This window comes from Haplochromis burtoni, unplaced genomic scaffold (assembly GCF_018398535.1).
Source record: "Haplochromis burtoni strain Fernald_Lab_line unplaced genomic scaffold, NCSU_Asbu1 Contig_49, whole genome shotgun sequence".
In the NCBI taxonomy this organism is placed as follows: Eukaryota; Metazoa; Chordata; class Actinopteri; order Cichliformes; family Cichlidae; genus Haplochromis; species Haplochromis burtoni.
In genome coordinates, this window is record NW_024582410.1 from 717,663 (window position 1) to 740,827 (window position 23,165).

The 23,165-nt window shown below is 43.0% G+C and overlaps 1 protein-coding gene across 5 annotated transcripts; it reads right to left on the reverse strand.

Annotated features, from left to right (window-relative positions):
- Nucleotides 1–1,298: 1,298 nt before the first annotated feature.
- On the reverse strand, nt 1,299–21,426 carry golgb1 (golgin B1). 5 transcript variants are annotated; one of them, XM_005923573.2, is made up of 20 exons: nt 21,297–21,426; nt 18,803–18,881; nt 18,486–18,677; nt 18,283–18,396; nt 17,926–18,090; nt 17,725–17,847; nt 17,141–17,254; nt 16,230–16,923; nt 16,074–16,150; nt 14,255–14,312; nt 7,966–12,964; nt 7,472–7,883; nt 7,160–7,393; nt 6,245–7,078; nt 5,938–6,131; nt 5,467–5,626; nt 4,287–4,387; nt 4,122–4,193; nt 3,463–3,553; nt 1,299–3,347 (listed from the first exon to the last, which is right to left on the reverse strand). In XM_005923573.2, exons 2-20 carry the CDS (start codon nt 18,869–18,871, stop codon nt 3,210–3,212), a joined length of 8,841 nt encoding a protein of 2,946 aa, XP_005923635.1. In that variant the 5' UTR covers nt 18,872–18,881; nt 21,297–21,426; the 3' UTR covers nt 1,299–3,209. The 5 variants fall into 5 exon arrangements, with proteins under 5 accessions (XP_005923635.1, XP_042076401.1, XP_005923634.1 ...); XM_042220467.1 differs by having other exon boundaries at nt 17,725–17,841; nt 17,926–18,093; XM_005923572.2 differs by having other exon boundaries at nt 17,926–18,093.
- Between the last annotated feature and the right edge of the window lie 1,739 nt (nt 21,427–23,165).

A 23,165-nucleotide genomic window follows, 5' to 3' on the forward strand; every position in this document is an offset into this window, starting at 1 on the left:
CATGTTTATGTGGACCAAAATCTTTGAGAAATGTTTTCAGCACTTTGTTTAATCTGTGAAATTAACAATTAGGTCAGCTCTGAAGACAAAACAGTTTCCAAACTGGTACCAACAAGGTGTGCCTAATAAAGTATCCACATTTTACCTTATATATTGTTTAATTTTTCATATTTAAATGGATAATTGTATTACTTTTAGTGTTTTACTTACTTTTAAAATATTAAAGTCTTCATTATATTCACCTGTTTAAAGAATGTTTTATTTCATGGCCCCATCTTATCTTAATGACCTTGTAGTACCATATCACCCTATTAGAGCACTTCGCTCTCGCTCTGCAGGCCTACTTGTTGTTCCTAGAGTATTTAAAAGTAGAATGGGAGGGAGAGCCTTCAGTTTTCAGGCCCCTCCTTTATGGAACCAGCTTCCAGTTTGGATTCGGGAGACAGACACTATCTCTACTTTTAAGATTAGGCTTAAAACTTTCCTTTTTGCTAAAGCATATAGTTAGGGCTGGACCAGGTGACCCTGAATCCTCCCTTAGTTATGCTGCAATAGACATAGGCTGCCGGGGGATTCCCATGATGCATTGAGTTTTTCCTTTCCAGTCACCTTTCTCACTCACTATGTATTAATAGACCTCTCTGCATTGAATCATATCTGTTATTAACCTCTGTCTCTCTTCCACAGCATGTCTTTTATCCTGTCTTCCTTCTCTCACCCCAACCGGTCGCAGCAGATGGCCGCCCCTCCCTGAGCCTGGTTCTGCCGGAGGTTTCTTCCTGTTAAAAGGGAGTTTTTCCTTCCCACTGTTGCCAAAGTGCTTGCTCATAGGGGGTCATATGATTGTTGGTTTTTTTTTCTCTGTATCTATGAAGCGCCTTGAGGCGACTTATGTTGTGATTTGGCGCTATATAAATAAAATTGAATTGAATTGAATTGATTTAATTTCTAACTTCTTTAGCTCATTTTTCCATTTAATTGGTCATTTTGACACATATATTCACCTTACAATTCAACTTTAATAAAGCATGCATTATTTAAAGCTCCAATATTCAGATGTCTGAAAATGTCCAAAAAAAGAAGCACTGTGAAATATTGGGTCTTTATTCTGTTAGATCCACAAAAGCATCTGTAGACCTACAAGAGAAGCAGATTTTACTTAAAATTACTGATTAAATAAACTATGTGCATCATTTCTAAGTATCAGAAACAGGTTATTGTTTATTTTGTCTTTTAGTCCCTGACTTATTATAAGAAAAAAAAATGCTAGAGGCAAAAAACTTTCACCCAGACGTCACTTACATTTAAAAATATCTTTATTAAAAGCTGTGATTGTTGTGTCAGCAGTAACAGTGAGTGTATACAGATCCTCCTCCCATAAAGAAAAGCAGTTTTAGTGTTTTATAGATTATGTGGGCATTTCAAAAAGTTACAGTGTGCCACCATTTCTCTCAGCTGGCCTGGACCTGAGCTTCATTTGATCTCTCAGAAGAAGAAGAAGATGATAATGGTCGAGTAAACAGGCTTTCCAATATAATAACCAAATTATTTAGAATCATTTTATGAATGTAAAAGTAAAGAAAGTGATTTAAAACTAACAAAGCCCAAATAAAGGGTAAACCAAGGTAAATTAAAAACTGCCCACTGTCTAACAGGAAAATGGATCCATTCTTGAAGAGACCTGATTCTAAACCACCAACACTTTAATGACACTTTATTATCCTACACAGCCCTTTCAACAGTTATTTACAAATGCAGGTGTGTGTTTAAGGTGTGAAGCAATGTAAAGAGTTTCACCAACACAATGATTAAACAGAGGGTGAGGAGGGTGAGGAGAGTGAGGGTTCCGATATAAGTTATGCTACATCCGGGTAAGTCCATAATATAATGGGACGGATATCATTAGAAATCACAGCAGTCTTCCTCACTGTGGTAACATTGCACCTGAAGGCAACTTCATCTTCATCTGCCATCAAAAGTACAGCGCAAACTGTGAACAATCTAAATCTGCAGCAGAAGCATGGAGTGGGAATCATACTGGACATGTAAGAGGAAAACCCCACACGACGCATGTTCATATGTACAAATATTAATATAATGTCCCATTTAGGAAAAAAGGAAAGAAAGGACAGCATAATACAGGAATGTGTAAGTAACTCAAATTGCACTGCGCTCCATTTTTGTGCATGAAACGAACAGATAAGGAAGAGACTGGACTAGAAGAGCACGCCCTGAACCTCAAGCCATCGTAAAAGAAGAGCCGGCATTTGGAGAAAGAGGCTTAACGCTTTCTGGTGGAGTTAGCTCCACAAAATCCCTGCGTTTACGCTGCAGGCAGTTAGCAATTAACAGGTTACATGTGGTTCATCTGATCAATAAAAACATCTGGTTCTTGGTCACAGCTTTCTTTCTCTCTGGTTGGCTATTAACAGCTCAGAGCTTACAAAACAGAGAGCCGTCATTACACTGTGGGGTTTTTACTACTTACATACAGAGATTTAGATATATATGAGGGGTTTTAATCAGCTGATAGGAAAGTTCCACAACCATTTCACCTTTTCTATAAGTTAGCCTTATTTTAGATTGCATACAGATGCTATAAATGATCAGACAGACATGCCCCTCAATAATGCTTTCGATAATGCTCAGATAAGTGCCCAGATGTGTTTCAACATAGCTTTCGTCTAGAAGGACTTTGGCATCAGTCACTAACTCTGGGATTAGATTTGAGTCATTTCAGAGCCTCTACACTCTTCCAGAAAGCTAAAAAGCACACTTTCCAAAATGTTAAACTTAAAGTGACCCTTTCAGGTTATACTCACAGACTGCATCTCTTTTACACACAGCTTATCCACATGTAAAGGCACAAGACGAACACGGTCTCCTAAAACAACTCTGGATCTACTCTTCCCCTAAAACTCTTTATGTGCTGTGGTCCCTTTATTTCTCCTCTGCTTCGGTGCTCAAAAGACACCATTCACACTCAATGTACTAGGACCAAATAGTTATAATCGAAGGTATCCGCTCCCTTTATGAATCTAAATGCTTTGGCTAAAAGGTAAACTTCTGTAAAGTGCAACGTTTGTTTGTTTGTGCCCTTCTTTAATTCATTAATTCCTGTAACAATATAAATCATAGCGATGGTTTGGGTCACATTACAGTTTCTCCCCACGTCTTATCTGTCAGGTTTATTATAAAGGGAGCTGGTTTCAGAGGTATCCACCCAGACACAGCAGCAGCAGGACGTGCACAGTGAGCAGGTAGAGGCTGAGCAGCAGAGGCGTGCGCTGACGGGAGCAGAAGGCCACTCGGAGCATCCGCATCAAACCGGGACCGCCTCTCCGGGTCTGCGAGAGCAGAGGAGAGAGACAAGGTGAAGGGAAACATTGAGCTCGTAAGTCTTTATTATTACGGTTATTAGGGTGACAGATGAGGTGCGGGACAACATTAGCGGCGCCTTACTCGAGTGACAGCTCCTTCCGGCGGCTCGATAAAAACGGCAGTCTCCGAGGAATCCCCGTCCAGTGCAGAGTGCCATTTAGCCTGGCCGTGGCTAATAATAATAAAAACAGAAGTTAGCTGTCATCGCTGTCGATGGAGCAAATTTATCGCAGCTAAAAAAGGAGAGATTCAGATGCAAACGTGCCTTGTTTGCTGATTGCTTGCTGATTCTTAATAACGGCGTCACACAATTAAAAACATGTAACTGAGGCAACATGGAGTATAACCACCTGGACTGACCTAAGCGAATAAGTAAGACTCTCCTGATCCTTCCCTTGATATCAACACTGGGTTGACTCCAAAATTAAATCACTTCATCCCTGATAATGACCTCGACCAGTTAACCTTCTTCTTCTAATAAGCCTATTTAGACACCCTCTTTAGCATCTATGTGCCCCCACATATTTACAAGCTGGCTGGTAAGTTTACCCGTCCTTGCCTGCGATTACACCAAACCAAAACAGGAAACTTAAAGACAAGAGTTGCTAAGAGACACCAGTAAGCACCGCAGAGCTGCAGGGAACTGGTCCATCCTCATATCATCTAGTATAAATATAACATAATGTTCTTATAGCACCTTCAACTTCCAGTATGAGATTATCTCCTACTGAAGTTCATACCGTTTGAGTCGGTCTTGCGTGGCCATCAGCTGTTCCTCGACAGCCATCCTCTGCTGCGTCTCTTCATCCAGTCTAATTTAAAAAAAATCAGAAATTAAAAATCAGTGTTCATGCTTCCCAGCCTGCCATATTCACACGTTTTTAAAGGTTTGGATCTCACAGTACCTCCGCTGTAGCTCTTTGACCTCAGCCATGTAGGTGTGGCTCTCGATTAGGCTGCTGCGCTCCTGAGGGGCGCCGGGAGCGCTAGAAAGCACCTCTGCGCCCTGCAGAAGACAACGAATCTACATTTATTCCCCTTGGCATTTGGCTCCAGTGTGACATCCTGATAGATGGCTGCATTTTATTGTCAGTTTCTATTTAATTTGTTGTTTCTTTTTTCCTTTTGGTGCTACACACTTTTAATGTACAGCACTTTGGTCAGCTCTGTTGTTTTAAATGTGTTATACAAATAAACCTGACCTTGACTTTTACATGAAGTCTAACATCTCTATCCTGTGGTTTGGCGTTTCCACAGTTTATATTCATGACGTCACATATTTGTCTGACGTGTCGATCTTGTTTTATCCTCCTTTCTGACTTTAATGAGGACCATCATTTACAAAAGAAGCGCACTGTTGTCTTAAAATTTGATACTGGGGCCATAAACCTGTCAGCAAGAGTTAAGAAAAAAAAAAAAAAACACAGGCAAGATAATTAAGTGAGCAATAACGTGATTTTCTCACATGCCCGATTCAGACTTCTATGGGCAATCTTTGCAGAGGTGAGAGTGTTACCTTTGTAAGTGGCCGATGTTGTTGCCGTCACATGTTTGTGCATTTTGTGATAATTCCTTTGCGGTCGTGTTTTTTTATATGCTTATTTGTTTTATATTTGTAGTGGTCAGTTTTTTTACAAATCCAAACATATATTTGCCTTTTATAATATTATTATTAAAAATATTTTATATCTACACAAGCTGACTTTCTGTAACCTGTGGAGTCGCCTCCCGCTGATCATTAGAAAGAAAGCAGGTAATTTGAAACTGGCTTCACTTTTCAGACACAGAAATTACAGCCAGCTTTTACGTACAGTCTGTGTTTATAGTAAAGAAGCATGGAGGGAAATTAACTTATAAATCGTTTTTTAAATAACTAAAGTGCCACACGAATGATTAAAGAAGACAACTTCTGGGAATTTGTGGCAAAGATAAAACAGCCTGAGCTGAAACACTAATAACAAGGCCTCATGAGCAGATCTAGGTGTAAATTTAAAAGGCAACAAGTCAAACACTTTATATTTTAACAATCCCACGGGAATCTATAGCTTTCCCTTTTGAGTCAAAAGCAAATGTCTCGGCGCTTACCTCTCTCTGATAGTGCTCCTGCTGGAGTTTGGGTTTATGCACCCGGGTCTCTTCCAGCATGGCGGTGAGCTGCTTCAGTTGTTGGTCCCTCTCTGACAGCGTGGCGAGAGTCTGCTGCTTCAGCTGCTCCGCTTGAGCCATCAAATCACTGCGTTCAAGCCTGAAAAAGTCAATGAAAATCAATTGGTGCCTTTCTGGGGAGCACTTTATAATAACCATTGTTAATAAATGGGAAACTGGCAGCTAATTCAACTTTAGTTTGAACTTTAATTAAACAGTGAAATGATAGCAGTGGTTACTGATTGGTTAATAATTGTATTATTGTAAAGCTACAAATGATGTTTACAAAACCTGCTTTAAAGAGCATATAAGCACAGAGGCATAAACTATATACTACAGTTGAATTAAGTCTCCTTTTCTTTAAAATCAACAAAAATCTGAATAAATGCTATTCCTGCTTTGTCGTGTCACCTGAGTGTTTCTATTTCCTGCTTGCCCATTTCCACCATGTTCTCCAGCTGCGTTATGACACCCAGCATGTCTTCGCTCTTCTGCTTCTCCTCAAGCAGCTCCTGGCTGACTTTAATCAGCTCTCCTGCTCCCAGCCGAGCCAGCTCTGACTTCTGCTTCTTCAGCTCAGACTCCTGGGCTTTAAGCTGCTCCAGCTGCACATAAAGAAAAGAAAATCTATGAAAAATATGTTGAAACTCTGTAAATGTCACCAGAATATAAACTCAAGCATGTCCTATTAATATCTGTCATACTTGGGGTTACTCACCAGCCTCTCCCTGTCATTCTGCAGGGCCTGTAGTGCGTTCTTCAGTCCCCACACTTCTCCAGTGGAGCCTGCAGAGCCACTGTGTGCTGTGTGGCCCCCTGCCTTGCTCATCTCCTCCAGTTTGTGGCTCAGTTCTTGGACCTTGTTCACTGCCTCGTCCCTGCTGTCCTGGAGGGAAGCCATGGCTTTAGAGAACGACTGATTCTCCTGTCTCAGCTTCTCTGTCACCTCTTTCTCCTCCAGCAGCTTCTGTTCAACAGCCAGCAGGTCTCGGGCCAGCTCCGCCACCCTCTCCTGAGCGCTCTCTGACTCTGTCCGCATCACCCCTCCCTCCCATCGCAGCTCTGCTAGCTCTTTGCTCTTGCTCTCGTGCTCTTTCCTCTCTCTATGTAAAGTCTCTTCCAAAGCCGCCCCCTGCTCTCTTGCTGCCTGCAGCTGCTCCCTAAGCTTCTCAACTTCTGCACCAGGTGCATCCATCACCTGTGATGCAGGCCTCCTCTCAGCTGCCTGACTAAGAGTCTCGCTCTCGACCTTGTGCACCACTTCGGTCTCTTTGACTGTGCTGAGGCTCTTTAACTGACTTTCCAACTCCTCTCGTTCCTTTTCTAAAGATACAATACGCTGCCTCTGGGCTGCCAAAAGCTGTTTGTGTTGGGAGTCCTTCATGCTTAAAACCTGTTTAAGTTCATCTCGATATCCATAAAGCTGAGCAGACAGCTGGGCCCTTTCAGCATACAAGTCGTCTCTCTGGACCAGCAGAGAGCGCAGCTCCTCCTTAAGGCTGTTATTCTCTCCTGCCGCCTCTTGGATTAAACCATCCTTCTCCATCATCACCTGGAACAAAATGAAGATATTATAATGCATGCTAAAACAAGCTCTGTACATCTTGGAGTCTGTACTGTTTTTACACATTACCTGTAAGTGTTTCTCTTCCAGCTGCTTGTACATGTTGAGGACTCTGTCTCTGTCGTCCTGCAGGGAGCCCATTGCCTTTGTGAAAGAGTCCAGCCTGGCTTTTCTGTTGTTGCTCTCTTCCTCAGCTTTTCGCAGCTTTTCCTCCAGATCACGCACTTCTCCTCTTCTCTGCTCAAGCTCCTCCTCAGCTTCTCGTGCCCTGCTGTCGGCCTCTTTCCTTGCCTCGTCTGCAGCCTTAGAAATAGATGACACACGTTAGGAATCTCCAACATTTCTCTCTGAATTTTTCAGTAAATTAAAGTCCATGCATACCTGAGCAACAGCCTGCTCCTGCTCTCCAAGCATTTCCACTTCTCTCCTTTCCTTCTCATTTAACTCAGCCTGTAAGGTCTCTGTCAGCGCTTTGGAGGATCGCAGGTCCGTCTCCAGCTGCTCCACATTCAGACAAAGTCGTCTCTCCTCTGCTTCCCTCTCCTGTAGCTCCAACCTGGCCTGTTCGACATCGCCCTGGAGCCTACCCACGGCCTCCTCCAGAGCCTGATGTCTCTGATGAAGACTCTCCATTTCATTTTTCAAGGTGTGAGCTTCACTTTGTGCAGACTCCAATTCAGCTGCGGTTTGCTGAAGCTTCTTCTTCTCCTCCTCCAGAGCAGTTTGGGTCTCTGTGATTTTCTTCCCCCTTTCTTCCAATCTTAGCTGCCAATCCTTGTCTGCTTTCTCTAACCTGAAAAGGACCAACAAACTGGATTATAGGCTAAAATGTAAAAACTCAGTAAAACAGACAAATTCAAAGGGAACATTCTTACCTTTCAACTGTGACTTGCAGTTCCTCTTTCAGTGCTGTTTCTTTCTGAAGCTGTTCCGTGAGGCCTTTGGCACGTGTTTCAGCCTCTCGAACTTCAGCCTCCTTAGCCTGCAGGGCACCATTAAAGCGACTCTCCCACTGCCGGGCCTCGTCCACAACTCGGTCCCGGTCATCTTGCAGGGAGGACATGCAGCGTGAGAAGGCAGCTAACCTGGCCAGAGACTCATCCAGACGAGCCTGCGTCTCCTGGGCTCTTCTCTCAAGGTCTTCTGCTATCTCTCTGGCCTCCAGAGTAGCTTCCTCCTCCTTCTCCCTTTCTCTATAAGCCTCCTCCAGTCTCAGCTCCATCTCCTTCAGCTCAGCTCCCAGCCTGAATCTCACGGAGTCCAGGGTTTCCTCTGCTTCAGCTTTTAGAGCAGCCTCTCTCTGCTGGATGCTCTGTTCAATGGTCTTTTTGGCAGCTAATGCCTCGCTCGCCTGTTTCTGGGCCTCATCTAGTTGGGATTTATTACTAGCAACCTCTGCTTCAGTTCTTTTCAGGTTCTCTAGAGTTTTGGAGGCCTCCAGCTGGGACTTTTCCAGTTTGTTGCAGAGCTCACTGTGACCTATCTGCAGCGCCTTTGCTTCTCTTCCCAATTCGCTGATCCTCTCCTGGTACTGGATGCAGTCTTTTTGCAGTTGACGGACTTCCAGCTGTTTCTCCCTCAGCAGTTCTTCCAGCTGTCGTGCTCTGCTCTGGCTGCCTTCTTTGACCCTCTGAGCAGACCTCAGCTGTTGCTCCAGCTCCCTCTGCTTACCAGACTCTGCTTCGGCCTCAGCTCTTTCCCGCTGGGCCTGCCTCATGTCCTCTTCCAGCCTGGCAGCTCGGTCTTTCTCGCTCCGAGCCTCAGCTTCGAGTTCGGCTCTTTCCCTCTCTAACCTTTCGAGCTCCCGCTGCAGCTCGGTGAGGTGCTCCCGGTTCTCAGCTGCCTCCTGCTGGTAGCCAGCGATGCTTCCATTGAGCTGAGCCAGCTGGTTCATCAGACGCTCCTCCAGATTATCTTTTTCGGCTTCAAGACTTCTGAGGAGTTCTTTGAACTGGGTTTCCCTCTTTGAAGCCTCTTCAATCAGACTCTTTTCTCTTTCTTTGCTCTCTTCAAGGCACTTCTCTAAGGAGACTGAGAGGCTCTCCTTCTCCTTACTCTCCTGGAGATGTCGCTCGAGAGAGGCCAGTTCAGCTTTGAGCTCAGCTTCTCGCTCCTGCCATTGTTCCCGCTCAGTGGTGAAAGCAGCCTCGACCTCCCTCATTTTATTTTCCAGTAGCATCTGAGCTTTTTCACTCATTTCTGCTTTTTCATTTTCTTCGACAGGTTGCGAATGGGTTTCTTTTGCAGTTGCTGCCACTATTTGGTCATCTTGAATCTCTTCTGGCGTTACTGGTTTTTCTTTGTCCTCATTCTGAATCTCAGCAGGCTCTGTTGTCATCGTACTTGCATCTGATTTCTGGGCAGTGACAACCTCTTCCTTTTCTCTCATTTGGGCAAGTTCTTCCCTCAGACCTTCAATCCGCTGCCCTAAAGAGTCTCTTTCTGCCACTGTAGCATGTAGCTCAGCTTTCAAAGCTCTCAGCTCCTCTTGAAGCTGCTCAAGTTCATCCCCAGGAGCTCTGTCTGCTTGTTTTATTGACGGCTTTTCTTGGATCTCTCTGAGCCTCTCGTTCTCTTCCTCCAACTCTAAAATTTTCTGCTGCTTTGTTTTGGCAAACTTTCTCATTTTATCCTTCCCTGCACTGACCTCCTTCTGCGCTTCCTCCACTTGTCTTTCAGCTTCCTGCCTTGCCGTCTCATGAGTCCTGACTTTTGCCGCCAGCTCCTGTCTCTCCTGCCTCGCAGCTTCCAGGACTCGTCTCACTCTCTCCGCCTCATCGCTCACATTTTCATAAGATTTGAGAAGTGTCTCGTACTCATCCTTCATGGTCTGAACCTTTTCCTCCCATCCTCTGCATGTTCTGGCCGCTTCTTCTTTTGCCAGCTCCACTTCTCTCTTGCAGGCATCTTTCTCATTGAGTACACCTTCCATTGCCAGCTTGAGGCTCTCGCACGAGGATCCTAAACTTTGGTTCTCCAATAATGTCCGGTCAACCTCTTCAATCAGTCGAACTCTTTCAGCTCTCAGCTTCTCCAGCTCATCTTCAGCAGATTCAATTTTCTGCTGTAGCTCAGCTATAACCTTCTCGGTCGAAGCGAGCTGCTCCTTCTGGGTTTTGTTCTCTTTAAGAGCCTCTTTGCGAGAGATCAGAGCAGCCTGAAGCTTTCGTTGAAGCTGCTGGATCTTCTCCTCGCTGTCTTTGCCCTCTTCTTGCTTCTGTGGAACCTCAACCTCTAACTTGTGTGACTTTTCCTTTTCGGCCTTCAGCTCATCCTGTAATGAAGCTATCAGCTGATCCTTCTGGGCCACTGTGTCTTGCATAGAATTTATAAGTATGTTCTGCTCACTCAGCTGCTGACTGAGCTCCATTATCTCGACATTCTTGTTGTCGAGAAACTGCTTGAAGCTGTCGACTTCATCCTGAAGAGCTGCGACTGAAGACGAGGACTCTGCGGCTGCTGCTTTGGCTGCAGCGTCCATTTCTGCTTTTAGGGCTTCAGCGTGAGACTCGGCTTGGCGATACTTCTCTCTGAGGTCATCAACTTCTGCAGAAAGTGCATCAATCTGCCTTTCCTTTTCTCTGAGTGCTTGCAGCTCTTTGCCCACTTCCAATAACTCAGTCTCCTTCTGCAACAGGCTGGCCTGGGTTTCCTGCAGCTGCTTCTCGAGTTCCTCACCTGCTGTCCGTAGAGTCTGGATCTCCTCTCTGAGAGTTTTCAGAGAATCCTCCATTTGTTCAGAGAGGACCTCAGACGTAGGCTGACATGGATCGCTGGACTGCGGTTGTGATGAATCAGTCTCAGGTGAAGCAAAATCAACCCAGTCCTCCTGGACCCAAACATTTCCTGAAGGCTTTTCCATGTTTTCCACCCTGTGTTTTGGTTCTTGAGGAGTCGGATCTTCTCTTTCAGCGCTCACCTTTCCTTCTAGTTCTCTCAGTTTAGTGAGAAGAACTTCCTGTTCACTGCTCTGGACCTCAAAACGCTCCATAAGGCCACTGTATTCCTCTTTCTGCTGCTTGAGCTGTTCGCGATGGTGCCGGTCTTTTTCCTTTGCCTTACGGATAGTTTCTTTGCGAGACTCTTGCACCTCTTGAAGCTTCTTCTGCAGCGTTTCACACTCTGCTTCGAGATACGTCACCTGAGATTGTAATGCGGTTGTTTCAGGAGAAATCTCAGCTTCTTCACTTAGCTTTCTATTCAAAGCCAGAGTCTCAGCGAGAACTTGGTCCTGCTTTGTTATTTTTTGCTCAAGACTCTCAACTGCCTCCTCTTTGGATCTTAAAGCTTGCTCGAGCTCCACAAGTTTTACCTCCATCTCCTCAATCTTGTGTCCTTCTGACTTTTCAGGAATTTCTCCCGTTGCTGCCTCATCCCTCTCGCTCCATTTCTTCGCTTCTGCCTCAAAGTCAGCAACCTTCTTCATGAGCTCTTTTCTCTGCACAAGTGCTGCCTGCAGCTTCTTCTTTGTGTTTGTCAGCTGCTTTTCCATGACTTCTTTCTCCTGCCGTAAGCAAGCAACTTCATCATCTACAAGGACAGGTGAGTCTTCAGTGGTCTCTTGCTGTTTCTCCTCCTCTTTAACCTTCTGAAGTTCTTCCATCTTCTCCTTCAGTTTGTTCATCTCGCTGTCAATCTGGAACTTCTCTTCTTCTGCTTGAAGGAGTCTAGCAGACATGCTGTCATTGAGCTCCAGCATCTCCTGCTCTTTCTGATTGAGACGAAGCTGTAGCTCGCTAATCTCAGAGTCCTTCTTTGACAAAGACTCAGTGTTGAGATCTGATGTCTGGGAGTATTCCAACATGCTGCTTTCCATGTCTTGAAGCCTCCTCTCCAGCTCAGAGGCGAGGAGTTCTCTTTCCTCTAGCTGAGTGCTGAGCATCCTAACCTGACCCTCCTGCTCAGAGAGAGCATGTTGGGCCGTTTCCAGAGCTGTCTGCAAAGCCTGAAGTCGGTCTTCCTTGGTTTTATTCTCAGTGTTTAAAATGTCTATCTGTTCTTCAAGAAGTTGAAATTCAACGCTCTGCTTCTTCGCTACAGAGCTGCTTTCCTGGGAATGTTTATCTAGCTCCTCTCTGGCTGAACCGAGCTCCTCTGCTAAACTCGCAGCCTTGGACTCAGCCTCTTCTTTAGCAGCACTTAGGGATTCTGTTTCCTCTTCCAGACTCTTTATTTTCTCCTGTGACTCTGCAGCTGTCTCTCTGAGCCTCTGCAGCTCAGCCAGAAGTTCACTGTACCTCTTTTGGAGCTCCTCAGCTAAGGCCTGAGCGAAGACCTGGCCAGAGTGAGCACTGGCTTCATGGGACAAGGAGGAAGAACTCTGCTGACTTACATGAACCTGAACTGTCTCTCTGATGACGACAGATGAGGACTCGACTTGAACCGTGGTGGTTTCTTGCTCCATGCCTGTCGCCACCCACGACTGACCAAAGTCCTGGACGATGGAGGGCCATTCTTGACCTCCATCTTGATTCACAGCTTCCAGGAGTGTCCAGCTGCTGTGAGCCACCTCTGAATCACTACTGGCGACCATTTCATCGGATGAGGTGCCTTTGGATTCCTCTGGGGAATCTGACTGGTTTCCTATTAGCTCTGGACTGCTCTGATTCTCAGCAGAAATGGAGAGAACAGAGGTGTCCTCAGCAACTAAAGTGCTCTCTTCTTCTTGGGTGTCTGCCATGAAGTCAGAAAGGGCTGCAGAGCTATCGAGGGGAGCCGTAACAGCATCCTCAACCTGATCTGGGGTCTGATCACAGTTTTCATTTGGTGAAAGCTCACTTGAGCTTTGCTTATTAGCAAGTATGAGGGATTCTCGCAAAACAACCAGCTCGTTGTCTTTTTCCAGCAGCTGCTGTTCCAGGGCCAGTATGTGTGCTGTGAGATAAAATTAAATAGGAAACGAATGATAAGAATGATCTAAAATAAGCAGTACCAAATCAAAAACAAATGCAAGTGCAGTCTAAAAACAAACACCAACAGAGGGTGTGTGCTGCTGCAATACGATATTGTTCAAAGTTCACATAGATAATTTGGCATTCAGAAAATGAATATATAACCTGACAAATAAAGCCAAAGAACATTTTTATGATCTTAGCTTGTCTGGTCCAGGAGTGTGAAACATACAGTTGGCGGCAAAGGAACAGAAAGTTCACTGGATGTCTGTGCAAAGTGTTTAACTTACAGAAAATGGATCAAGTTGTTAAAAATGGATCGAGTTCTGAGAACGGTTGTCAGGAATTTTAAATTTAGTTAAACCCGAGGTCTGAATTATTGTCGGTTTTACAGCTTCCTTATTGCTCTGTCACACCAAAGTAGGGTGGACAAGCAGAAGCTCAGCACTGACGCCTTTCTTTGATTTACAACAGCAGGTTTTATTTTTCGCAATGGCAGACTGAATGTGAAAAACACACACTGCTGAAATTATAAACACTTACCAAATATGAGTAGATTAAAATAAAACGATTTTTTAATAAAATTTTTCTTATGAACTTTTCAAAGACTTTGTAATGTAAATATTAAGGATTTTACAGTGCACTTCTTTACATTTAAAGAAAAGCAGGTGGTTTATGCTCAGCCTTCCTGAGATCAAAATGTGTTGGATGTCACCGTGATTGAAGAAAAACTGTACGTATATAATCAGCATACAAAAATAAATAATAATAATAATAATGATAAAGATAATTTGTGTCTAAAAGCAATGAGTATACAGAATAATAAAATGCTGTGATGTATTTCTATAGTTCTACTGTAGTTTTATAGATGTATATTTATGAATGTGGGATGATATTTTTATTATTAATTTATTCTATCTGTAAGTGGGACTCTTGCAGTGAAACATGACTCACAGAATAAAAGTAGAGACACCTTCACTCTAAAGAAAATCCACTCTGATTTCACCTTCATTATATTTTTTTAATAAATTAGGAAAAATTAATTTAGTCAAACGATTTTAAAAGCAACAGAATTCAACCTTATCTAATGGTTTAAATTAGGACCTGAATGTCATTCTCATTCCTAAATGGACTGCCCTCATAAAGACAAACAAATATGGAAGCCTTCTGTTAAACTCTGGAATCTCAAAGAAATATTTTATACAGATTTTAACTTCCTGTTCGATTCTGTCTCCAAATAATGAGTGCATTTATTTTAGGAATCATACCGTACCTTTTTCAGCTTCAGATGAATCGTGTGTTGGTTCAGCCGCTTCTTGTCTCTCCGACATCTAAAAGAACAACAACAAAAAAAGCGACAAGTTTAAAGACATCCTGCAAACTACAACGGTGCAAAAAAAGGACTTCAACAAAGAAACCACAATGACATTTCACATTACACAAAAAGCAGAAAGCTAGTGGATAAGGATTTTGACATTCACCCAGTCCACAGGTAAATGTCATTTTTTGTGTTTACACTACTCTTACCAGTGTTGTGACTTTAAACTAAGTTTGAAAGGATGCAGGAGAAGACTTCTTGTTGTGCTTTGAACTTGATGATCATATGTTTTTTTTAATCTTTTCAAAATAAAAGTGAAAGGTGCTTAAACAAAGCTAAAACCATTCAACAATATAACTAAATAGAAATCAGACCAATAAAGTATATAAAGCATATAAAACATTAAAATATTAGTAAAACCTGATACAGAAACCCTCCAAGGCTGCTCGTCTAGTTTAAATCTCTATCAGCAGCAGGCTGTATGTCGGTCGGGTCAGTCGGTCTGACCATCAGATCAGCCCAGGAGGGATTAGACGATATTCCTAACACAGACATGAAGTATTGTCTGTCTGCTGTCCTGTCTGAGTCTGACAGAGATCACCTGTCCAGACTGAAGCTGTGACCTGGACTGGGAGTAGCCGATAAAACCAGTTTGACCGTCCCGATCTCAAAACAAAGGTTGACTTTGTTGACGGATGGCAAAACGTACAAATGACACGTCTACATCTGCAGAAGTACTTATACTCAGCTACCAGTCTCACACTTTTTCTAATAATTAACACAGAGATGCCATAAAAGAACCGCAGGACAAAGACACTAAGAAACTCAGGCCGAAGCTCCGTAGAGATGATAAAGCTTTCATGTCATCACAGAGCTTATTTGGGACTGCTTTGTGATGTGTATCTCTAGTGAACCAGGCTGCTTATATCCTGTGTTAAACAAACAGGTAAGTATTTGCAAAATTTAAGCCCTCTATTTTAGGACAGCATTTACACCACCCAGTTTTTCTGAGTAGTAGCTGTAAGTTTTGCCCTTTGAAAATGAAAAACACCCTTGTGTCCCTCCCTCCTGGGTGTGCGCCATTTTGCTGGCTGTGGGTCACAACCAATTTATTTGCATACTGAGATCGGTTTGCAATGCATTCAGAAAGGACACGTCGAGCACTGTAACATCTCTGGAGTAACAGGTAACTGCAATTGGTTACCCATACAGCCTAACCAAGCTAGCTAGCATTAGCTGGTAGTTTAGCACTCTACTATTATGGTCACTCCTAGCTCCAAAAAAACTCCCAACATGGGAAAGGACAAAATACTAACCAAGTCCACGCACAGATGAGTGACACTGTGACTACATCGTTCTTTTAAATACAGCCTATAGCTATTACTACTACTACTGAGTTCCATTTTCAGTTAAGCACCACTTCACAAAAACACTCATCTAAATGACATTTATGCTGTCAGGCAGGTGCAGGTGGGAAATTAATTTTCCCTCATGAAAAGCTGGGACTGGTGTGGAGAGCCTCAAGATAATAAAGATGAAATTAATAATGAAAAGTATTGTTGAGTTCACCTTACTGGTGTAAGATAAGATAAGATAAGACAACTCTTTATTGTCATTGCACAGTCATACCTAGTACAATAGTACAACAGAATTGGTAACTGTCCCACGTCGGCACTACGCACAACTAAAAACAACACAACAACTTAAACTTTTTTTAAGAAAGGTATGAGCAAAGGAATGACTTTAAAAGTTGCTTCTGTACTTTTGTACTCACTGTTACAATTTGCTGCTCCAGCTGCTGTATCTTAGTGTTGGTCTCCTCCTGTTCTGTAGTTTTTCTTTCAAGTTGTTCTGAAAATAAGATGTTTGTATTAGTAAAAAGATTCATTCACAGAATCCCACAAACAGACGTCAAGATAAGCACTCATACCCTGCAGAGTTTCCATGCTGTGAGTGAGGTGGGCACATTGTTCCTCACTTGCACTGCATTTGTCTTTCAGTCTCGTCATTTGTGCTTCGATGGAGTGCACGGTGCCCAGGAGATGAGACTGGTCAACGGGGACAGGGATCTCCTCGGGCACATTTTCTTCAGCCAGAGAATGTAGAAGCTTCCAGATTTCAGTGAAGAGCTCGCCCTTCTTCTGCATATCTTCCTGCTCTTCCCTGAGGGAAGCAAGTTCTTTCTCCAATTTTTCCACTTCAGATTTCTCCCTCTCCGAGGCGTCCTGCCTGGCGTGGACAGCTGCAGACTCTGCCTCTGTCACTGACGAAAGCTCCCCTTCAAGCCGAGCGATTTCCACCCTGTCTCTCTCACTTGTTTGTGTGGCTACAAGCTCAGCTTCTTTCATCACAGTTAGCTCTGCCTGCAATCTGGCGACTTCCATCTTCTCCTTCTCCAGCGCCTCCTGACTCGCACGCTCTGCTTCTCTCAGGGAGGCCAGCTCGCTCTCCTGCTTCACCACCTCCATTCTCTCTCTTTCCAGGGCCTCCAGGCTGGCTCGAAGACCCGCGAGTTCTGCATCAGCCCTGCTCGCCTGTTCGGCCCACTGCTGCTTCTCCTCCTCCCTCAGCTTGGCGGCCTCCACCAGCTCCTGCTCCATCTGCCGGAACTGACCAGTCAGGATCTGAGGAGAACAAAAAAAGACTGTGGGTGTTTTTTATCTAGCTCAGAGAAGCAACGTATAATAATAACAACTTGTCATCAAAATGTAGGGCGTGTCTTTGTTTGATCATCTTTTTATCATGCGCAAATAACTGCTATAATGTAGAACAGCATCAAAACCAACAAGCTTTAAGCAGGCAAACAATCATATCAGCTGTCTAATCAAACAGGATCTGTACCTGTTTCTGCTGATCAGCACTGCTCACTTCCTGCTGCAGCATTTCCAGCTCTCCTGCACGAGACATCAGGGCCTCTTCGAGCTCCTCACAGCGCTGCTGAGCTGCATGCAGGGCCTGAGGAAAACACCATAAAAACAGGCAGCGTGTAATGCACCGTCAATGTATATGTGAAGGGTGGAAACTATGGTGCACTTTCACTGCTTCACAAACTGAAACTGTGTGTTTATGACCCCAAGGTTGATTGTAGTTCATTGACACTTTTAGGAGCAAAGGTCCCCCCTTTTCCCCTGATAAACCATTTAATGATGCATCATTCTTATGCCACATGGGTGATTTTGGGCTACAAAAATTTAATAAGGCCTCAGAAACAGTAGCAGCTATGTCAGATTTCACATAAGCCACTATTTGTATTGCAATTTGTATGGAACAAATACAATATGTCAGGGTTTCTGTCCCGTTTTAAACACTTAATACAAAGTTAAACAACAGTACATCTAGTACAGGTGGAATCAGTCAGCTAGTAATGAAGAAACCACAGCCTAATTTGTTACTTATGCTAGAGAAATAAACTGACAATCTTTTACCTTCTGAAGCTTGCCCTCATCCTGAGACTGCACTGTTGCCTTCAGCAGCTCCTCTTCATGTTTCTGAATCTGTTCCTGGAAACGCACGTCCTTCTCACAGACCACCGCCTGCAGTTTCTGCAGCTGAAAGTAAGGGAACCCATTCAGAGATAGCACTAGTAGTAATTTTAAAGGTCTACACCCACAGATATTCTGCATCACCTGTTCAGCATGGGCAACCTCCTTCTCTTGTAGTAGCTGCTCAGAGGCCAGAAGTCGCTCTTCAAGCTCCCGGCTCCTGGCTTCCTCCTCGCTCAGCTTCTTCTTCAGCTCCTGGAGCTCCTCTTCGACTGCAGCGCCGGCTCCAGTGAAAGAGCTGTCTGGACTCTGCTGCAGACAGAACAGATGCTCAAGTCAGATCAAATCAAAGGACATGAGCTTTACTGCTGGTGTGTGGTTAACCAGCTGCGTGTCCTTGTCTACACAAACAACAAATCAATTAATGTCCTTTTTTTTTGCATTAGACCCAATGGTGTTAGCTGCCTTCTCTTCACAACTTTTAACCGCACTAAAACTCACTGTTGTGCCTTCTTGTCCTTTTAGCTCAGTTATCTGTTTTGTGAGCGACGCCATCTTGGCTTTGGCCTGCAGCTTGAGTTTGGTGAAACGGGCCTCAGCTTCTTCTCTCTCGTTCTGTAACGTGAAGCAAAATAACACTCAAAATATGACAGTCAAAGTACGAAGGATCACCCACAAGCACAAACACACAAAGGTTTACTTACCTTAAGCTGAGCATCTTTGTTGGTCAGCTCAGTGTCCTTTTGGAGGAGCTGGGTATCTTTGTCTCGGATGAGCTCCTTCAGTTGGACCACCAGTTGTTCCAAGTGGGCCAGCCTCTCCATGGCCTCCTCAGGTACCTCTGACCCCATTGGAGCCTGACCGTCATCAGAAGGGAGCTGAGGCACTAGCGTGCCCTGTAAAAGGAGTAATTAAAGCTCTGATTCTTCAACATAAGGTTTACACCTTTAAATGCCAGGGACACTGCTGGCTCAAAATCTCTTCATTATTGGCTGTTAAAATTTATCTGATGCTCTCTCACCTGCTGTTCTCCATCTTGGCCCTCCTCTCCAGAGAGCTCCTGGAGGACTGTGGCCAGACGGCTTAACATAAAGATGGCACTGTGAAAGTAAAAAAATAAATAAATAAAAGGAAAAAAAAATCATGGGTTTCAGTCTAGATGAACCTCTAATGCATAAATTATGTCCCGTACTGATATTTGACAAATTTTATATGCAGCAGATATAAAAACTGTACACACCCCTGTCAAAATGCCAGGTTTTTATGATGTTAAAAATATGAGACTACCATAAAAAATGAAATGTAGAATAAACTGGTTGCATACCTGTGCACACCCTCACACTAATATTTTGTTAAAGCATTCAGTCTTCTTTTGTCCACACTTCCCTTCAATTTAAGAGCCTGTTTAACCCCAACACCACAACCCCAAAAGGTACACTTGGTGCAAAACCAGCACTTTGTATCACCAACAGAATGCCATACCCATGGTGAAGCATGGTGGAGGCAGTGTCATACTTTGGGTTGCTTTTCTGCAGCTGGAACTGGGGCTTTAGTCAGTGTGGAGGGAATTATGAACAGTTCAAAATACCAGTCACTTTTGCCCTAAAACCTTCAGGTGTCTGCTAGAATTCTGATGATAAAAGAGGGATTTTAACTTTCAACACAACCATGGAGACAATTATACATCCATGTCAACTAAAGAATGAGCTCATCACAAGAAAATAGAAGTTTTCAAATGGTCCAGCTAGATCCCAGACCTAAATCCAAAGGAAAATCTGTGGGGTGACCTCAAGAGGGCTGTCCACAAGAGATGCCCTCACAATCTGACACCTTTGGAGCGCTTTTGTAAAGAAGAGTGAGGAAGTGCTATAACGGATTTGTTTGTTTTTCATTTGAATTGTACAGGTGATCACATTAAAGGTTGGAAAAATAATTTATTCCTGTAAAATTTATGTATCCCATCAAATGTGGTGGAAATTATAACACTTTCTGTGAAGGCATGAATACAAACATATTGATTTTCCTTTGTGTGCACAGGCAGGCAGTGGAAAGAGGCGTGTTTGAGAGTAAAGGTCAAAACTTGGAGGTAGCAGGTTATAAATTATCCCGTCACACAAAGGCACTGCTGTCATTAATTGTATAAAATGTTCTGAGGTTTGGCTGAGAGTTCTTCAGCCAAAACGAGCAGGAAATTTTAAAAATATTGAGATGAGATGGCCTTTATTAGTCCCAGAGAAGGAAAATTCACATCGTTGCAGAAGCAAAGTAGACAAATTTGTTTAATCATCTGCAGCTCTGACAGCAGGTCAAATGTCTTTCTTAAGCTTTACAAAAGCAATTAAAGTGCCACTAACTGCAAACAGGTTGTTTTGTCAGATTTATCAAACTTTTTCAAAGATGTATGCCAAAAAACAAACAAACAAAAAAAGCCAAAAATCTCTTCAGTTTTTAGCTTAGCTTAACACCCCTTAGTATCATAGGGATACTTGCAAAACGGGTAACTTTTTTTTTTATATATAGCCCCTCCACAAATCTTGTTGTCAACCAATATAAGCAAACATATTAGATACAACAAATCAAAGTGTATGCTTTCATGACAATATGGTGGTGCCCTAGTGTTTTTATATGCTGTGCCAGTCAGTAATTTGTTTTGTTTTTTATAGAAGCAAAATGCTGGGAATTTTCAAGTTTTTCCCACTTGGCTTTGTAGATCCCCTCACGCCCATTCCGATAGTTTTAGCAATTTCCCTCCAGGAAGTTGCTGAGATTGGTCAGTCGTTATCTTTATACTATTATCTCAATTATTATTCCTAGGCGATGTTTGTTATTCTCCCACTGCGGAAATGCTTAGGAGGGTACTTAGGAGGGTACTGAACAGACCAATCACAGCAGATGCGGGCTACGACGACGGGTCGTTTCGTTTTAGTTCTAGGGAGGTGTGCGCTGTATAAGTTGGTCTGCCCCCCCATTGAGGTCCAAAGAAGAAAAACAAGAACTAGGTTAAGTCGTCGTTTAGGTCGTTGGATTTCACAGAAGTTTGCGGTTGCGACGTATTTTTCTGTGTATATTTTCCCCCGAAGCATAAATTCCCACTAAGTTCTCCGAGCTCGAGCGGACAGAGCCGAATCTCTCCGAACCTACTGGACGCTCCACTGCGGCTGCGTCACTCTTTTTGAGAACAGCAAAGATTATAAGCTAGCTAACGCGAAAATGGACGGGAACAATTTCCGAGCGGCTGGATGCTGATGTTTTCAGAAACCAGCAAATACATCTGAAGATGAGGAGACGGCGCCGTGAACAGGATGCTCTGTGAAAACATCCGTTTATTGCGGCCGTAGTTTCCACGATACGGTAACAAGTTAGCTGGAGCTCTCGGCTAGCTGACGCTGATAACAGGTAAATAAGGACAGCGTCTTTTAAAGCGGCTTCGCAGAGTTTCGCTCCTCTGTGCATGACAGCTCTGTTATGTAGCCCAGTCAGGGGTGGGCTTTTAAAAGAAAACACTTTTGACTCACCTGTACGAGTGCTTTCCAGGTAAATGTGTCTGGTTTTTATTTGATATATTTCCTAGGATGGATTTCAGAGCAGAGCCACATCACCAAACATTCCCGGAAACAAAACTTCCTCTGCTCTGATTGGACGACCGGGAGCTACGTGTGTAAGGGACTGTGTGCAAATTTACAAGCGCCTACTGCTCGTCGGGGAGTATCTACATAAACATATACACTAAGAAAACGAAGACTGGTATTAAAAAAAAATCATATCTGTTTGTAGAGCAATACAGAGCAAATTATAATAATGGTAAGGCATGATCAAAGAGTCCATCTGCTCATCAACCATTGCAAGCAGTTGGGGAGGAGCCTTCTGCTGCTGGCACACTACACCACAGTGTTTGTGGCATTTGCTGGACGCTCAGTGCAGTGGATGGTGGATGCAGTGAAGTGGACAAGCCTGTTTGCACACTACACGGTGGCAGTTTTTGACTCCATCTACAGACACTTGCACTGGAAGAAGAGGAAAAGCATCCATGGTGTGGCCAGAGAAATCTGCCCGGACTCTGATGTGCCACCACAGTGATTTTATTCGTCTGTTATAACTGTGTCCAACCATGTTACATGGGCAGTAGACCTAGAGAGGACACTGTAAATGAATATGAAGCTGAACAAAGAGTGAAGATAATGCCTTACTGAAGCTTTTTACCTTTTTAAGCTTTTAAAATGTAGTTTATTTTGTAACATACGTCTGTTGATGTATGTGTGGATAAATATCCATGTTTCGGAGAAGCTCTTCCAAACTATTGGAAGCTGAATATCCAGGCCAGTCATCCGTTATACCTTCTGTCACAGGGTAATGAAAGCTAATGCAAATCTGCAGGAAGAACACTTTTTTTTTTTTAGTTTAACCTTTAAAATGATCCCCAAATGAATTTTAGAATATACAGTATATACATATATATATTTTTTTTAATTTAAAATAAGTTTAAACACTAACATGTAGAGTATATATCTGTTATGTCTTTTTATGACATTTACAAGAATATGCTGTTAAAATTAAAATGCACTCATAGCTGCAGAACACAACACATGTATGCTTTTGAGTTTGACTGCAAAATCATTGTAACAAAGCACTGATGTTTAATTTCATATGAAAGCACTTAGACACGAATGTCATTTTATTTTCTGTGTTTTGATATAATAATACACTAACTTTAACTGTAACGCCTTGTTGGCATTAATCTGTGGTATCCAAATAAACTTCTCTAATGAGATCATTTGTAGTAACCTTCTAATTCTGGTTCATTTTTTAAAAAATCCACAGAAAAGCTGATGCTGTTGAAGCTTTTTTTCTTGATTAAAAATGGCTTAAAGGATAAACAGAGTATTTATAACCTGCGATATATAAAGATATTTGTTTCACAGGATAATTATTAAACAGCATGCCAATCAGGGTCTCTTAAAGAAACTTGCTTTGGCCTTTTTATTGATGAAACAAGTAGCTACATATTACATACATACTTAGATATTATCGAACAAAAAAAAGTTGAAATGCAGAAACAGTGCGTGAAAAAGTGAGTACACCCCCGCTTTAGCAGCAGTAACATGAAGTAATCGTCTTCTCTGTAACTTTATCAGTCTCACACATCGTTGTGGAAGAATATTTTTTTCTGGATTTTGTTAATGCATACCTGAACGCTCCTATTTAACAAACTGCCTAAACTTCTTTTACGAGTGTGGAAAAACCACACTAATAATCACCAAAAGAATGCTGATTGATGTTTTTAGCAAAAGTTGCAGGTACCAGAAATTTGATTTGCAATTGTTTTGACTTTGTGGGTTTGATGAGACCGGCCCCTGGTCATTTTAAACATTTAAATTCGTCAACAT